We start from the raw sequence: 15,342 nt of genomic DNA on the forward strand, positions 1-15,342 counted from the left end.
CTTTGTCACAGGATAAAAATGACATAATAGCATTACAATTTAAACTGTTTTCTACTATGCCGTATTACTGTTTTTACTGTACTTTTTGTCAAATAAAAAAAAATGCAGTATCTGTGATCATAAGAGTCAAATAAAAAAATATCAAATAAAACAATCTTCCCAAACCGCAGATTTGTAATTTGTAATATTGTAATTTACAAAGCATAACATTATTTTCTAACATTCTAAATATTTATAGAAAAACTAAATATAATATATTATATGACAAACCTCTTTACTAAGCGCTAGATTAATTAATCTAGGGTCAGCTGATGGATTACAGTGGGGGAAAAAAATTATATACACAATATTATACACATACTGAAAAATGTACATATTGAAAATCAGTTCAGTGCTGTAAAAAAAGGCCATTACTTTAAAGATGTGCTGTGATCCTCCTTTTCATGCTCTTGTTCTCGTCTAGTGTATCATTAAGGAACAGATTGGGTTTATGAGCAGAGTTAAAAAACAAACAGAAAATATAATCAAAACTGCTTGATTCAAATCTAGATGCACCTAGTTTATAATATATATATATATATATATATATATATATATATATATATATTATATATTATATAAACAGTGAAATTAAGTTTTAGTTACAGTAGAGAAGGGCAAGGACATAATCAGGGCAGAGTATGTTGTATATATGACTCAGTTAGAAAGTAAAAAGTTTGAAATGACCAGACAGTTGTGGTGTGGGTACTCAAAGATAACAGCATCATCTCAATGAGGATGGCATGAGCTCCTGCATACTGCTGTTTTCTTCCCTCTCATGAGAACCTCACCACTGCTGTGACATCTGTCTGCTGCCTGTATTGTTTGACCCTGAGCTCTTCAAACCACTCCCCTGTCAAAGTCTTCAGCTGTAGAAATTCAGGGACTGACTGCCTCAGTTTCCTGATATGTCATAAAAGCACAAACAAGGCTACACATACAGATTCACTATTTAGAATACATTGGCCAAAGACATTAGAAAATGTCCAGAATTCATCATAACTTAATCATTGCCCTCACGCCCAAAATGAAAATAGTCACATTAAGGAAAAACTGGATAAGCTGTTTAGCATATGCTTTGGTTCACTAGTTAGGATTCACTGGAAAGTATGCTTAAAGTTAACCCATGTGAAAATACATTGATAAAATACATTCTTTTAAGTTCAACAGGAAAAATAAATTTATATAGTTATGGACTTTGGAACAACTTGAGGGTGAGAAAACGATGACAGAATTTATATTTTTGGATGAACTATCCCTTTAAGTACAGTAAGCAGCACACTTAACCCTCAGAGGTGATTGTAGCAAAAGCAGAACACGTGGTATTTTCACTAAATATGGGTCATCAGATGCTCACACTTGGTTTATCATAACAACAAGCTTAAGTATGGCAGCAGCATGTTAACAAATTTAATGTGTCACCATGCCAAATGCCTACTGACACCATTGCTGACTGTTTTGGATCAAATTGAGCAGTTTTCAAGTATTTGAACTGTAATAGTTTGGTCAAATACCAGCATGTTTAGATATATAAACATGCCAACACTTCAATTAATTAATAAATACATTTGTAAAATATATAAATAATTTTAAGTTAAATTAAAATACATAAAACCTTAAAAAAATACATTCCGTTAAAATATGTTCTAAATAAATAAATAACCTGTTACATCCTTATAAACTTTTATGCGGAAAACCGGGAAAACAGTGCTTGGTAACTAAGCATTCGTACTTGTATAAAACAGCTCCCCGTGAACTTACAGACTGCAGAGAAGGTCGAACAACCATTTCTTACCTGAGTCTTCCCCTCTCCAGTCGTTTTAAATCTTCATCTTTCAAGAGCACTTGACGGATGGCTTCCCTTTCCTCAGCAGACAAAAAGCTCAAGTCAGTCAATTCCAGTGCACGTTTTGATTGTTTCATCCTGGTCAATAAAACCAAGCGCTTTTTGACAGCCGAAAACTTTTCCCCAAGGTATACAGTAGGGCTGCACGATTATGACAAAAATCATAATTGTCGATTATTCCCTTGAAATTGTAATTGCGATTATATATTACGATTAGCACAATTTAGATTTAATAATTTTTTTAATAGCTTTATGCCATTGTTTGAAGCCACTGCATGCCATATTGTTATATCAAAATAAACCAGCGGAAAACACTCTTCCTGAAAAACTTCTTTTTTTTTTAAGCCTCAAATATCATATATATATATAATTATTATCATTATTATTTTATTTATTTATTTTTTCTGAGAAACCAAACCAAAGTAAATATATGCATGGTATTATGTTATATTAAAACAAAGAAATTCAAACAATTGGGAAAAAAACCCTTAAGATAATCTGTAGAGAGAACAACAACATATCTTATGCACACAGAATGATGTAAGTGAACTTTTTTTTGTGTAATTGTGCCTTTAAACGATTACATAATTGTGTCATCTGTAATTGTAATTGCGATTACAAATTCGATTAATTGTGCAGCCCTAGTATACAGCCTTTCAAACCACCGTGTTCAATCTTCATGAATCCTCACATGCTGACCTCAGTTCTGTCGGAGATATTCGACTGACTGAGGAAGAAAGATGCTCCACTTTTAACGTACGTGTAACACAGTCATTCACATTCACACGGTATAAACATTTTTTTAAAAGCACGACGTGACGTCATATGTCAACCCTCAGCTTGAGTTAATGTTTCACTAACATTGAGTTAATTTCGTGAACCACAACAAATATAGGTGAAAATGTATGTTTTTAGTAATAATATTTGCATAGACTATACATTGTTTATTGCACATACAACATCTGTATTAACACTTTTCTTACATTGCTGCTGTTCATACTGTCACCCTATATTTGCATTCCTATTTATATTCTGTACTCTGTTTAATATTGTATATTGCAACTCCACTGTACATACTAGTTATAACTTCACTTGCTATAAAACACTATATTCTTGCACTTCTGGTTGGTTAATGCTTACTGCATTTTATTTGCTCATTACTTGCACTCAGTCTCTGCATAATGACAAAAAACCAATAAACCAATATTTAGACCAATAATTTCAGAGTTTAGAGTTTAAAATGTATGTCTCCAGGATCCTTTAGGTGTGCATTAGCAGTTGACTTTGGTGTGTTGCTGAAAGCACAATGTTGACCCATATGTCTTGTAAACATTTCCTGAATACTTTTTGCTTATTTGAAATGGGTTGGTTGTCGTAAACATAAGTAAAACATATCATTCAAACACCAATAGGTGGCAGTAAATACTCAACAAAACAACATAGGGTGGTTGAGGCTTGAGGTTTCGTTGATAAATTGGATGCTGATCAGATCATTCTCCCTCTCTCTCTCTCTCTCTCTCTCTCTCTCTGTTTCTGTCTCTCTCTGGTTGTGTGTGTGTGAAAAATTATATATTCATAATTAATATAATAATTTAGAAAATATATGTTTAAATAAACACAATGAGTCTTAGATACTTGTAGTCAGAATATTTTCATTATTTTAATAAAATAAAATAGGCTATATTAATTATAATATGGTAGGATATAATAATATAATCAGATAATATATATTGATAATACAAACATCATTTATAAGCATAAAATCTATACATTTATATGTTTTATATATATATATATATATATATATATATATATATATATATATATATATATATATATATATATATATATATATATATATATACATACATACATACATACATACATATATAAATAATAAAATAAAATAAATAAAATACATAAAACGAGTTATCTTAAATCAATTTATTAAAACCATAATAAAGAGAATATATTGTGTATACACAAGAATAAAATAACAATGTATATAAAAACGTATGTTGATACAACTAAAACAAATTATATAAATAAAGTAAAATTATTTAAAAAAATAAAAATATATAGTCAATATATACACTATACAACAACATAAAATAATATTATATACGTTGTATAATTATATGATATTTATTATTTTATACATACGTTGTATAACATTATTGCCCGTGTTAGACACAACTAACAACGCATCACTCCTGAAAAGAGAAAACTACACTTGTTGGTGTGTTTTGTTGATAATTCATAGGCCCGTTTGTATTTATAACACGTATCTGCAGCAGAAAAGCTGTGTGAGGTAACCGTACTGCTCTGACGTCATTTACAACTCTCTCTCCTCGCGCTTCATCCGCCGCTGCGCGTGAATGTGATGATGCTCGAGTGTTACATTGTAGCGCTCAGTTCGTTGTCATTCGTCTCCCGCCATTGATGATTTGACTGGTGTAGACAAATAACAGCCACATCTGTCAGGTAGCGCTAATATCAGACGCTAAAATATTGATTGTGTGTGGTGAGTCGGGTGAACAGTCGTAGCTCGACACGTAGAGAGACACAACATGATGGGTTTACATGAATTCATATGGATGACCGGTATACTGATGGCGCAGGACCATCCTTAACCTACTTACAAGGGATTTGGGATCGTGACGGTAGGTGAAGATGGCGACGGGGACAGGGACGGGCTGGCAGCCGCTATACAGCGCTGCTCCGGGCATCAGTTCTCCCGCTGCTGCTGCTGCTGCTTCTGGGTCAGGCTCCAGTCCATCATCCACATCCAGCCATTTACTCTACGAATCTGCGCTGACTATGGAATACACTCAAGATCTGCACCTGAAGATGAGTAAAAAAATAGCACAGCTCACTAAGGTAGGAATGATCACATTGCTTTTATTTTGATCACATTATCTCAACTTTAATATGAATACACTGTAAACAGGATTATGCATGCATTTAATCCTTATCCCCTATAGAGAAGATGCCCTACATATTGAAATTGTTGCACCGCAGTGTTTTTCCCCCTGCAAAAAAATCTGTTTATAATCCCAGACAGAATTTGCTAGCTGTATTTAATCTCTGATTCATTTATGCAAAAACAAGTCAGCAAGGCATGTTACATAATGAGTCTTTAATGCAGAAATAATCAGTCTAGTGCATTAACATCCACATTTATTAAAAGTGCATATGCCTTATTAGTTTTTACCTCTGATTTAATTTGATTGTGTAATTTATGCTCATCATGAGAGCAATGTTTGCTTTAGATTGCTTTAGAAGACCTTGTATGTTTTGCCTTTACTGTTTTTATGTTTAGGGTCCCAGAACTAGATGTGTGAAAACAATAACAATATTTAACCTCTTAATTTCCTATTGTATGCTATGTTTTTTTTCCGATGTAAGGAAAACCGAACATGCTGATATTTTTTTAAGATTTTACCAAAAGTAGGCAGGCATTTCATAGAAATGTTACTGGTATTCATTATAGTAATGTTTCTTGAACACAACAAAAGCACATTGTAAAAAAAAAAAAAAAAAAAAAAAAAATATATATATATATATATATATATATATATATGTAAAATCTGAATGTACTATACTGTGTAGACCAAGGTTATTATACAATAGTATTATTGTAAATCATAAAAAGGTCACAAATAAAATACATCTTAACTGAATTATAATATAAAAAAACCTTATGTAGGGTATTATATGAATATTCTATATTTAAAAAAACTACATTAATGTATTAAAAACAATGTTAGAAACAACACAATAACTACAATTAAAGTGAGAACAGAAAATATACAAATAAAAATGTATTCAAAATATGAACTATATTCTTATTAAAAAAACTATATTAATATATTAAAAACAATGTCAAAAACAACAAAATAACTCAAATTAAAACGAGAACTGAAAAAATAAATATGATAATAGTATCTCACTTATGCTAAACTAAAACTGGTATGCACTAATCGGAGAATGTGAAAATTGCATTTATTTATGAGGCGCCAAATAGGAGTAATGAAAATTATTTTGGAGCATAAATTATGAAGTTGAAATTGTAGTTATATATTCTTAGATTATTTAAAGTATAAAGATTATAATTACATTTTACGTATGTTTTCGTGCTATAAGTCACCACTGATAAGCTATTACTAAATATTGAAGAAACTTAATTTTCTGTTAAGTTGCTTTGCAATGATTTGTATTGTAAAAAGCGCTATAAAATAAACTTGAATTGAAAATTGAATTGAATATAAAAGTACCCTTTGAAGTTCCTTAAACTTAAGCCAAACTATTTATTTAAATTCACATCTAATCCATTTCTTCAATATGGTAAGTTATGTTGAGGAGCTTTGTTCAGGAAAGTCCAGTTTTATGATTTTGAAACTGACATGGAATGTATTAATACACTTATTAATCTTGGTAGAGCTACTATCCATAACTACAGTTGTGCAGAACATGGCATCCTTACAGTATGTTAATAACATGGATGCGACAGAAAGGAATCAATTAAAGATGAAAAGGAGAACAGCAGCGCGAGAGCATCAAGTGAAGGCACTTTGCTTTGATGTGCACAACCAAAAAGAGTCCTGATTATGAAATTCTTTGCTGGAAAAACTGTTGGCTCCAAAAGTAATTTTTTAATACTGACACTTGTTTATTAAACTAAGAGTTTTATAGAAATACAAGGAACATGACTTTGTTTACAGGAGCTTTTAACATTCTATATATATTATGTATGCAAGAAAATATATAAAAACTTCTAGTCTAAAAATACACATTACATTTTTATACAGGGACGTGCAAAGTGGATTATAGTTTATTGAAATAGCATAAATATATATGTACATAATGTACATCTTTGATGTCTAATTGTGTTTAAGAGAGTACAGCACTACATTAAACTGGCCAGTAGAAAGATTTTTTTTTTTTTGGTTGCCAGTTCCCTGTGGTGCCTGCCGGAGGTCAAAAGAAGCTGTGTCCTTGGTCTGCTGGATCCATAATGATTTTTCCTCCTTTTTATTTAACTTTAGAGGTGTATACTGTACGCCTAGTGCATTTATTCTCGGTTTGTTGACATTTTTTATGTCTGATTTGGTGGCTGAACTAAACCAGACAGTTATAGAGGTGTGCAAGATGAACACCGGTGGCTTGGAGGAATATTTTTTGGCAAGATATTACATGCAAAACCCTTGTTTTTGTCATGTATTTTGTCAGTTTTAAAATGTTATGCTATTTTGCTTCCATAACCTGCCTTCTTTCTGGCTAGTGGAAAGGAAATTTTCTTCAAAATTTTATAACACTTTATCTGTTTGCACCTGAAGATTTCAAACACAATACATATCAGAGGGATTTGTTCTTAAATCATTCATCTTCTTATACTTAAAATGTATTTTTGGACTATATTTTGTGATTCACTGTATTTACAGAGGGGTTTGTTCATATATCATTCACCCGTGTATTTAACATTTTATACCTAAAAACTGATCTTGACCTATATTTTCTGATTTATAGAGAGATAAATAGAGATATCCCAAATCCCCTCTGTATTTAACACTAAATGTCAACAAAATTAAATAAGAATTTTAAACCTGGCTTTATCCAATGTTCAGATTTTGGTTCTGGAAATGTATTCAAATCAGTGCATATTGAATTAGACAATGCCTTATTTGCATATTTAAACATGACATTATCAAAAACTTGTAATACAAAACAGTTGTGTTAATTGTTTGTGATAAATTAACTGTGAAAAGCATCATTTCCTCACCTCCATGTACTTCCAAACCTGTGTGTCCTCTCTGGAACACAATTGAAGATATTTTAATGAATGCTTCAACTGTTTTATGAACAATGAATGTTAATGGGGTCAACTTTCATTGTATGGACTAATAAAACACTGAGAATTTTTAAAAAAATATCATTTGGTGTGTGTTTCACAGAAGAAAGAAAGGTCTGGCCTCCATACTTTGCTGCTCTGCAATTGGATCTGTCAGTACTTAATATAATGAGCTTTAAAGTAAAAAAATTACTCATAAGTGGATTATTCCATTTAAAATAACCTAAAAAATCTGCTGTTTTCAGTAAACCTGAAGACCGATCACATAATCACAGATTTTAAGGGTGCTGATGGCTGACTTACTCACCAGTTTTTAGAGGGAATGAGATGAAAGACAGACAGGCCGCTGTCTAGCAATGATGCAACATTTTCCAGTTTTCTGCAGCTGTATAAAAACAGATTTTCTCATGTTTCTCACAGGTCATTTACGCCCTCAACACAAAAAATGATGAGCATGAAGATGCCATCCAATCTCTGAAAGAGGTCCACGATGAGGAGGTTCAGCACATCCTGACCGAGGCTCGGGAAAAGATCTTTCACTACAAGAGCAAGATCGGGGACGAGGCCGACCTGAAACGGCGCCTGCAGTCCCTGGAGGAATCTGTGGAGCTGCACGAACACATGAAGCGCCAAGCGCTGGCCGAGTTTGAGATGTACCGGCAGCGCGTGGAGGACTCGCAGCTGTGCACGGAGGCCCAGCACACACAACGTGTGGTGTCCATGTCCCGTGAAGTGGAGGACATGCGGCACGAGTTCGAAGAGAAGCTGCGCTCCTTCAGTCAGGTGCAAGCCCAGTTTGAGCAGGAGAAACGGCGGGCGTTGGAGGAGCTCAAGTCGGTCCACCGACAGGAAGTTCAGGAGCTGCTGGAAAGCCAGCAGAACCAGAGTGCATCCTCCAGCCTGGAACAGGAGAAATTGGCTGAGCTGCATCGTACGGAGCTGGAGTCACTCATGGAGCGCGTGGAGGAGCTGACGCAGGACAAAGTCCGGTTGGTGGAGGAATACGAGGCCAAGCTAAGCAAGGCTCAAGGGTTCTATGAACGTGAGCTGGAGGCCATGAGACGGACCCAGCAGCTCACCACAGAGAACTTGCTGGCCTGGAGGAGGACGGAGGTGGAACTGAGGAAGGAGTTTCAGGTGCAGGAGTCGGCTCTTCAGAGGAACCTCTGTAAACTCCGTGCTGAACTCCACAGAGCTCAGGATGAGGCGCGAGAGAGCAGGGACAAGACCAACAGACTGCAGGCATCTCTTAATAATGCAGAAGTCACAATTACGGTAAGATTCATTCAAGACTGTTTCTTCAACTCTAGGCACTTTTATTGAATTCATTATTAGAACGGTCAGAATGGTTTTATTTCTGTTATATTGAAAATGTCTACATAATTTAACTTTATTACTTTTAATATGCCTTTTATTGTAGATATTATTGTTTTAACCTTTTCCCAGACACATAATTTTAATCTAAATAAGGAACCTGTCATAAATATTACACATCTTAATATCTATAATCTAAACAATAAGTGAATGTACACTACCATTCAAAAGTTTGTGATCGGGGAGATTTTATTATGTTTTTGAAAGTCAATTTGACTAAAAGTGCAATAAAACAGTAATATTGTGAAATATTATTAAAATGTTCTATTTTTAAAATGTTATTTATTCCTGTGATGGCAAAGCTGAATTTTCAGCAAATGATTAGTATTTTTATCAAAAGTGCACTTGTCTACAATAAGAAAAAAATGTAATGAGACCAAGTATTAAAATGTGATGCATAAAAAAAATTAAGATATTGTGCATTTCCAAATTGTAATTTTCAGCGTGAAAATGAATGTTTAATTGTGTTTACTTGGAATACATAGACAAGGAAAAAGAGGCGTCTTAGGTATTCCATGTGATTTCCATTACAGAATGCTATTTAACACAATGCATAATCTGAGATATGTTGGAAACTGGGCATTTTGTGATGTTCAGAACAAAACAAAATTGACAGAATTCTAACGATGCATACAGCGTATGGACACTCGACATTGATCCTGGGAAATTACGCAAAGTATGGGTGTGAAAAGTGTGTTTATAGTTCACAGGGCCAAAATTGACCATAGTTGAAGAAACACAAAATGCCTTGGGTACAATTTACAGCATATAATGAAATGTAAATAAACATCATTGAGATGAGTCTGTGAGTTTAGATGCTTTCTAAAAATAATAATGCATCTCAAAAAGTTTTTTCTCTCTATTTACAGGAGTTACATAAGCAGCTGGAAGAGGCCATACAGGATGGAGAGATTTGGGTGATGCAACTGAAAGATACAGAATATGAGCTGGAGGGAAGCAGAGATCGAGTTCAGCAGCAGGCCAATGAAATCCTTCACAAAGCCAGTGAGAATAATGTCGTGAACAAATGCATTTTTCTTCAGTATATTGCTCTGACTCACTCAAGCTGAAGTGTGAGAGATTTTTTAGAGAGGTTACAGTTTCCTGATAGCTTGGCTGAGATGGATTTAGCTCTGTTTTGCCTGAATTTCACTTGAATTCTACTTAGTTTTTTATGTTTGCGATTGACTCCTTCATGTCTACAAATAATGTGCCATATTTATTTTTGAGGAAGCATTAAACTAATAAAAATCCTCATTGTATTTAATTAACAGGTCAGATAGGCTCTCTTCAAGCGACCCAAATGAGCCACGAGGCCACTATCAGGGACCTGGGCTCCGAGCAGAACCGCCTGAAGGAGAAGATCCTACAGCGAGAGGAGGAGAGAGAGAGACTTCAGAAACAGATTCAAACAGTGGAAGAACAACAGCATCAGAAGATCCTCAACCTGGAGAAGGTCAAATCTTTTTTCTTAAATTAGGCAGACTAAAAAACTGTTTGAAAGCATTTATTGATTTTGCAGTAAGTTATAGCAATAAATGATAGCAATAAGAAATGTTTCTTGAGCACCAAATCAGCATATTAGAAGGATATCTGAAGGTTCGTGACACTGAAGTCTGAAAATGTAGCTTTGTCATCACAGGAAGAAGTTACACATAGTTAATCAAAGAAGTTAATCACAATAGTCTGTGTCATAAAATAGGTTGCATTGATGCAACACCATAGACATTCAGAGTTATATATCCACTCAAATATTCAGATTATTGCTTATTAAAGGCATAAGGGCTTTCCATTGACAGATTATTAGATTTTTACATTTAGTCTCTCCTAAATCTTGAATATTTGGTTACATCCGTGAGACTGGGACTATATAGTCATATGTGTCAAATATGATGTTCACAAAATGTTGCTAAATGGTATTTTGAAAGCACTCACTGCCAATTGGAAACAATTATCATGGTATTCGAAACAAGGAATCGAGATTTGACAAAGTGTAAAGGAAGCTGTGGTGTTTTGGCAGTCGCTTTGTGAGGAAAAGCAGAACTATGAAATGGAGCTGGCGCGAATCAGGGCCAAATACGAGGAGGAAACGGCCTGTCTGAAAGAAAGCCAAGCAGAATCCTTAGAGGAACTCAAGGAGAAACACCGAGTCCAGCAGGAAGGGGCTCGCAGTGCCGCAGAGAGAGAGAAGAACCAGTTGCTCAGTGTAAGAACTTTTTTTTTTTTTACTAAGGATTTAGTTCTTAAAAGAATAGTTCACCTAAAAATGAAAATATGCTGAAAATGTACTCATCTTCAGACCAGCCAAAATTTGTTTTTCCATCAGAACAAAATTTGGAGAAATTTAGCATTATATCACGCAGCTTTTCACTTCACAATGGACTGGAGTCGTGTGGATTACTTGTGGATTATTGTGATGTTTTTATCAGCTGTTTGGACTCTCATTCTGACGGCACCCATTCACTGCAGAGGATCCACTGGTGAGCAATTGATGCAATGCTAAATTTCTCATCAGACTCATCTCTTGGCTGGACCTAGGATGAATACATTTTCAGCATTTCTTTTTACCTTTTATGTTAATATGAATATTTGTTTCAATAAATTTAGATCTATTAGCATTTTCACATTAGATATTCACTTCCTTGTGTTCTCTTTTGATTTTTATTACTCTCTGTGTTCTGATTAATAAAAATAAACTGCAACGTCTTAATGCAAAACAAATTAAGAATATGAATATTTAGTCTTATTAAAAAATGACTGGTGGATTACCACTTTTCCCAAATCATCTATTGAAACCCTGAGAGCTATGCCAAATTGCATTTTCTGCTCCCCGTTGAGTAGTTTTGATTATGCAAACAGCCATTTCTCATTGCAGTGATGACAATATGACAGTGATATTATTCCCACTGTTTTTTGTGGCACTCGATAAAAATAGCTCTCAATCACAACAAATATTGACTAATCTTCTTGTCATCTCATGACAATCACGTCACTCCATTCTTCTGAAAAACTCTTTGTGCTCTACAAAGCTCTTTTACAGCTCCTGTGTAATTAAATGTAAAAAGACTCCATCTGTCAGAGGCAGATTGTCCTACTGTCTGGTTTCACCTCTTATTCTGTTGGCCTGCTATGGCTTTTCTGAGGTTTTCTTTTTCTTTTTACTTTCCCAGGAGATGAGACAACAATTTGATATCCGGCGTCTGTCGTTGGAAGAGCAGAGAAACCACCTGCAACAACAACTGGAGACCATACGAGAGGAACTCACTACCAAGCTCAACATGGCCAACCAAGAGGTTTAGAACATCAACTATTTATTTTTGTCTAGATTAACTTTTCTGCTTCCAAAAAGGTTTAGATTGTAATTTTGTTTGCCTAGACCAAATGATTTAGATGGTTGATCAGCTGCATTTTTAGGTGGGGGCCTCTTTTTGAACTGGTTGATAATTTAATAGCTGGACAAAGCTAGTAAACCACCTTAAACCAGTAATAAACCAATTTACATAATATAGTGTGTATATATTATATATATAGTTGTAGTATTGTGAACTAATGTAATTTCCATCTTTAAAAATAGTGAATTTATTATTTTATTTATTTTATCAAGACATATACTGAATGTAAGGGAATCTATCGCATAGTAAGAATGACCTCAATTTTGTAATTTTATGAATGCATTTAATTGTCTTTGTGGATTTTTCTCAGGTGTCTCATTTGAAGGATCTTGTGAAGGAGAGTGAAAAAAATCTTGATACTGCTGAGAACCACATCTCCTGTCTTAAAGACAGCCAAGAAAAGCTTTTTATTGAGCTGGACGCCACCAGGGCGAGAGTGAGAGAAACGAGCAACCTGCTCACGGATCTACAAGTAAAGTGCTCCAATGTTTTTGACTCCATTTATTATAAATTACACACATTTTGAGTCAGTCTCTCATTCTGAAATAGAAGAAGCATTTAGAGATGTTGATATAAAATGTTCACGCTTTTAGAAGCGTGAAAACCACTGACGCATCTCATCGTTTAGAGGGTGAAGCAGGAATTCAGCGTGGCAATCAGTGCAATAGGAGACTGATAATAGAGCATGGCAGAGATGTTAAAAGAAAAATTAAGCCTCATTCAATTTTGAAGACACCTGAAAACAGCCGCTTTAGTTCTTTACTAAAGCCTGCAGGAAGAGGTTGCATGTCTAAAGATGACATTTGTGTACACAGCTCTACTTGAAACTGCAATCTCCTTGCATTATCTCATTATCTGCTCACAGGAGGAGATAGAGACCCAGAAACAGCAACATGAAGCTAGGGTCATCGCTATCAAAACAGAGGAGAAACAGAAAATGGACAAAATCACAAAGGAGCTGGATCTCAAGTGGACCGATGCTCTGAGGTGCTGCACGAAGCATAGAAATTATGCATTACTGTGGAAAAGACAAGGCTAAAAACAGAGCGAGATTTGTCAGTGCACATTGCATTAAATTGTATACACTGTGACCGTTTTAATCGTGTGAGAGTGCACACGAAAAATCACATCTAAAATAGGAGCAGTCTGTCCTGCATCGAAGCCTGTGACAAATCCTCTTACACAGACATGCATTTGGATTAAAATATGCTAATTACAAAAGTAAGAGGTTACCATCTAATCTGCACAATGGTACAGCAGCACACATTATACAGTGTACAAGGTTATGGAGACATCTGTGTGGTTCTTACTTATTAACAATTTAATATGTCACTTTCAGAGTCACTTCTACGCTATTTAAGCAATGTGTCCTTGTATCTGTTTCATCCTGTCAGTTTTACCCTCAGTTTTTCTGTTTCGTCTCAGGGCTGAGCTGAAGGGTCTTCGGGAAGAGCTCACAGCTGAACATCAGGCAGAGAAACAGGTGGCCCTGACACAACTTTCCCAGCAGAGAGACCTGGAGATGATGGCAGCCAGGGAGAGCTGGCAGAGGAAAGTCGAGGACCTCCTAGAACAGGTAACGGAGGGTCACAGAGGTGACATTTTGTCGTTTATTCCTGTTGTCTACATTTAATATTTTACAGGTATACTCCACACTTTTGTAAAAAAAGAAAAAAAAGAAAAAGAAATTCATTTTCAGGTTTCTTGTAATTTGTAACGAAACAAACATTTGTAAGATCAAATAAAAAATGCAACAAAAAATCTAACAAAACTGTAACAATTCAAAACAAATGTTTTTAAAAATACAAATATCTTGTATTTTGCACTTGTTATGCTTGTAATATTTTTCCCAGAAGTAGACTTGTTTTCAGGTTTCTTGTTTCAAAACTGTAACAAAACAAACATTTGTGAGAAAAATACAACTAAACAAAAAACATTTAAAAAGTATCAAACGTTTGTAAAATCAAACAAAAATATAAAAAATCTAAATAAATGTTTTTAAAAACAAAGTGTTACACTTGTTACGTTTGTAATATTCCCCTCAAAAAAACATATATAAAAAGGATAGCAAATGTTTGAAAAATATAGCAAATCAAACAAATGTTTATAAAAACAGAAATGTAAAAATAAAAATGGATTGTACACTATTGTAACTTTTTTTTCAAAAAGTACTCTTGTCTACAAGAGTGTACAAGAGTTGTGTTTGAAAAACAAACAGACATTTAACAAAACAAATATTTGTGATAACAAACAAAACCATGGAAACAAACATCTGTTAAAGTAGCAGCAAATGTTTGTAAAAATCAAACAAAAGTGCAGTTTTTTCAAAATGTAAATCAAAACAAATATTTGTTTAAAAAAAGTTCACAAAAAAAACAGGCAATTATTCTGTATGTAATGACCTCTGTTAACTTCTATGTAACTAGATTATTCATTAGATCAAATAAGTTGCGAATAACTAATATATGTTTGAAATGCACTGTTAATGATCATATGTTAATGTGCTCTGTTTCTGACACCAAATACCATGAAGATGATATAATAATTTCTGAATTATTCATTTTAGCAGCTTAGTTTGAAACTACTGTAAGTCTGTTTGGACTGGGAATGTACCTTTTTCAACATATTAGTATTACCTAAATACATTTTTTATTTTTAAAAGAGCAAGGAAATTCCCATTTTCCATCAAATGTCATCAAATTTGGGATAGCATGACTTCTGAGACCATAGTAAGTCCCATAGCTGTGATTCTTATAAGAGTAACTGTCAGCCGAGTATCTGTCAACATATTTCATCCGCCATTTAGTTTAGACTGACATGATGTTCTTTTGGAATTCTGA

The 15,342-nt window shown here is 34.2% G+C and overlaps 1 protein-coding gene across 1 annotated transcript; it reads left to right on the forward strand.

Annotated features, from left to right (window-relative positions):
* Positions 1 to 4,233: 4,233 nt before the first annotated feature.
* LOC113086593 (protein FAM184A-like) lies at positions 4,234 to 14,150 on the forward strand. The gene is made up of 9 exons (XM_026255461.1): positions 4,234 to 4,765; positions 8,157 to 9,011; positions 9,980 to 10,115; positions 10,385 to 10,566; positions 11,131 to 11,316; positions 12,281 to 12,403; positions 12,813 to 12,974; positions 13,368 to 13,489; positions 13,928 to 14,150. Exons 1-9 carry the CDS (start codon positions 4,559 to 4,561, stop codon positions 14,133 to 14,135), a joined length of 2,181 nt encoding a protein of 726 aa, XP_026111246.1. The 5' UTR covers positions 4,234 to 4,558; the 3' UTR covers positions 14,136 to 14,150.
* The last annotated feature ends 1,192 nt before the right edge of the window (positions 14,151 to 15,342 follow it).

Source organism: Carassius auratus, unplaced genomic scaffold (assembly GCF_003368295.1).
Source record: "Carassius auratus strain Wakin unplaced genomic scaffold, ASM336829v1 scaf_tig00043543, whole genome shotgun sequence".
Lineage (NCBI taxonomy): Eukaryota > Metazoa > Chordata > Actinopteri > Cypriniformes > Cyprinidae > Carassius > Carassius auratus.

Coding starts and splice junctions, on each gene's coding strand:
- LOC113086593 (XM_026255461.1), top strand. CDS start 4,559: ATGGCGACGGGGACAGGGACGGGCTGGCAGCCGCTATACAGCGCTGCT. Junction 11,317..12,280: donor AGAAGAACCAGTTGCTCAGT/GTAAGAACTTTT, acceptor TTACTTTCCCAG/GAGATGAGACAACAATTTGA. Junction 12,975..13,367: donor ACCTGCTCACGGATCTACAA/GTAAAGTGCTCC, acceptor ATCTGCTCACAG/GAGGAGATAGAGACCCAGAA.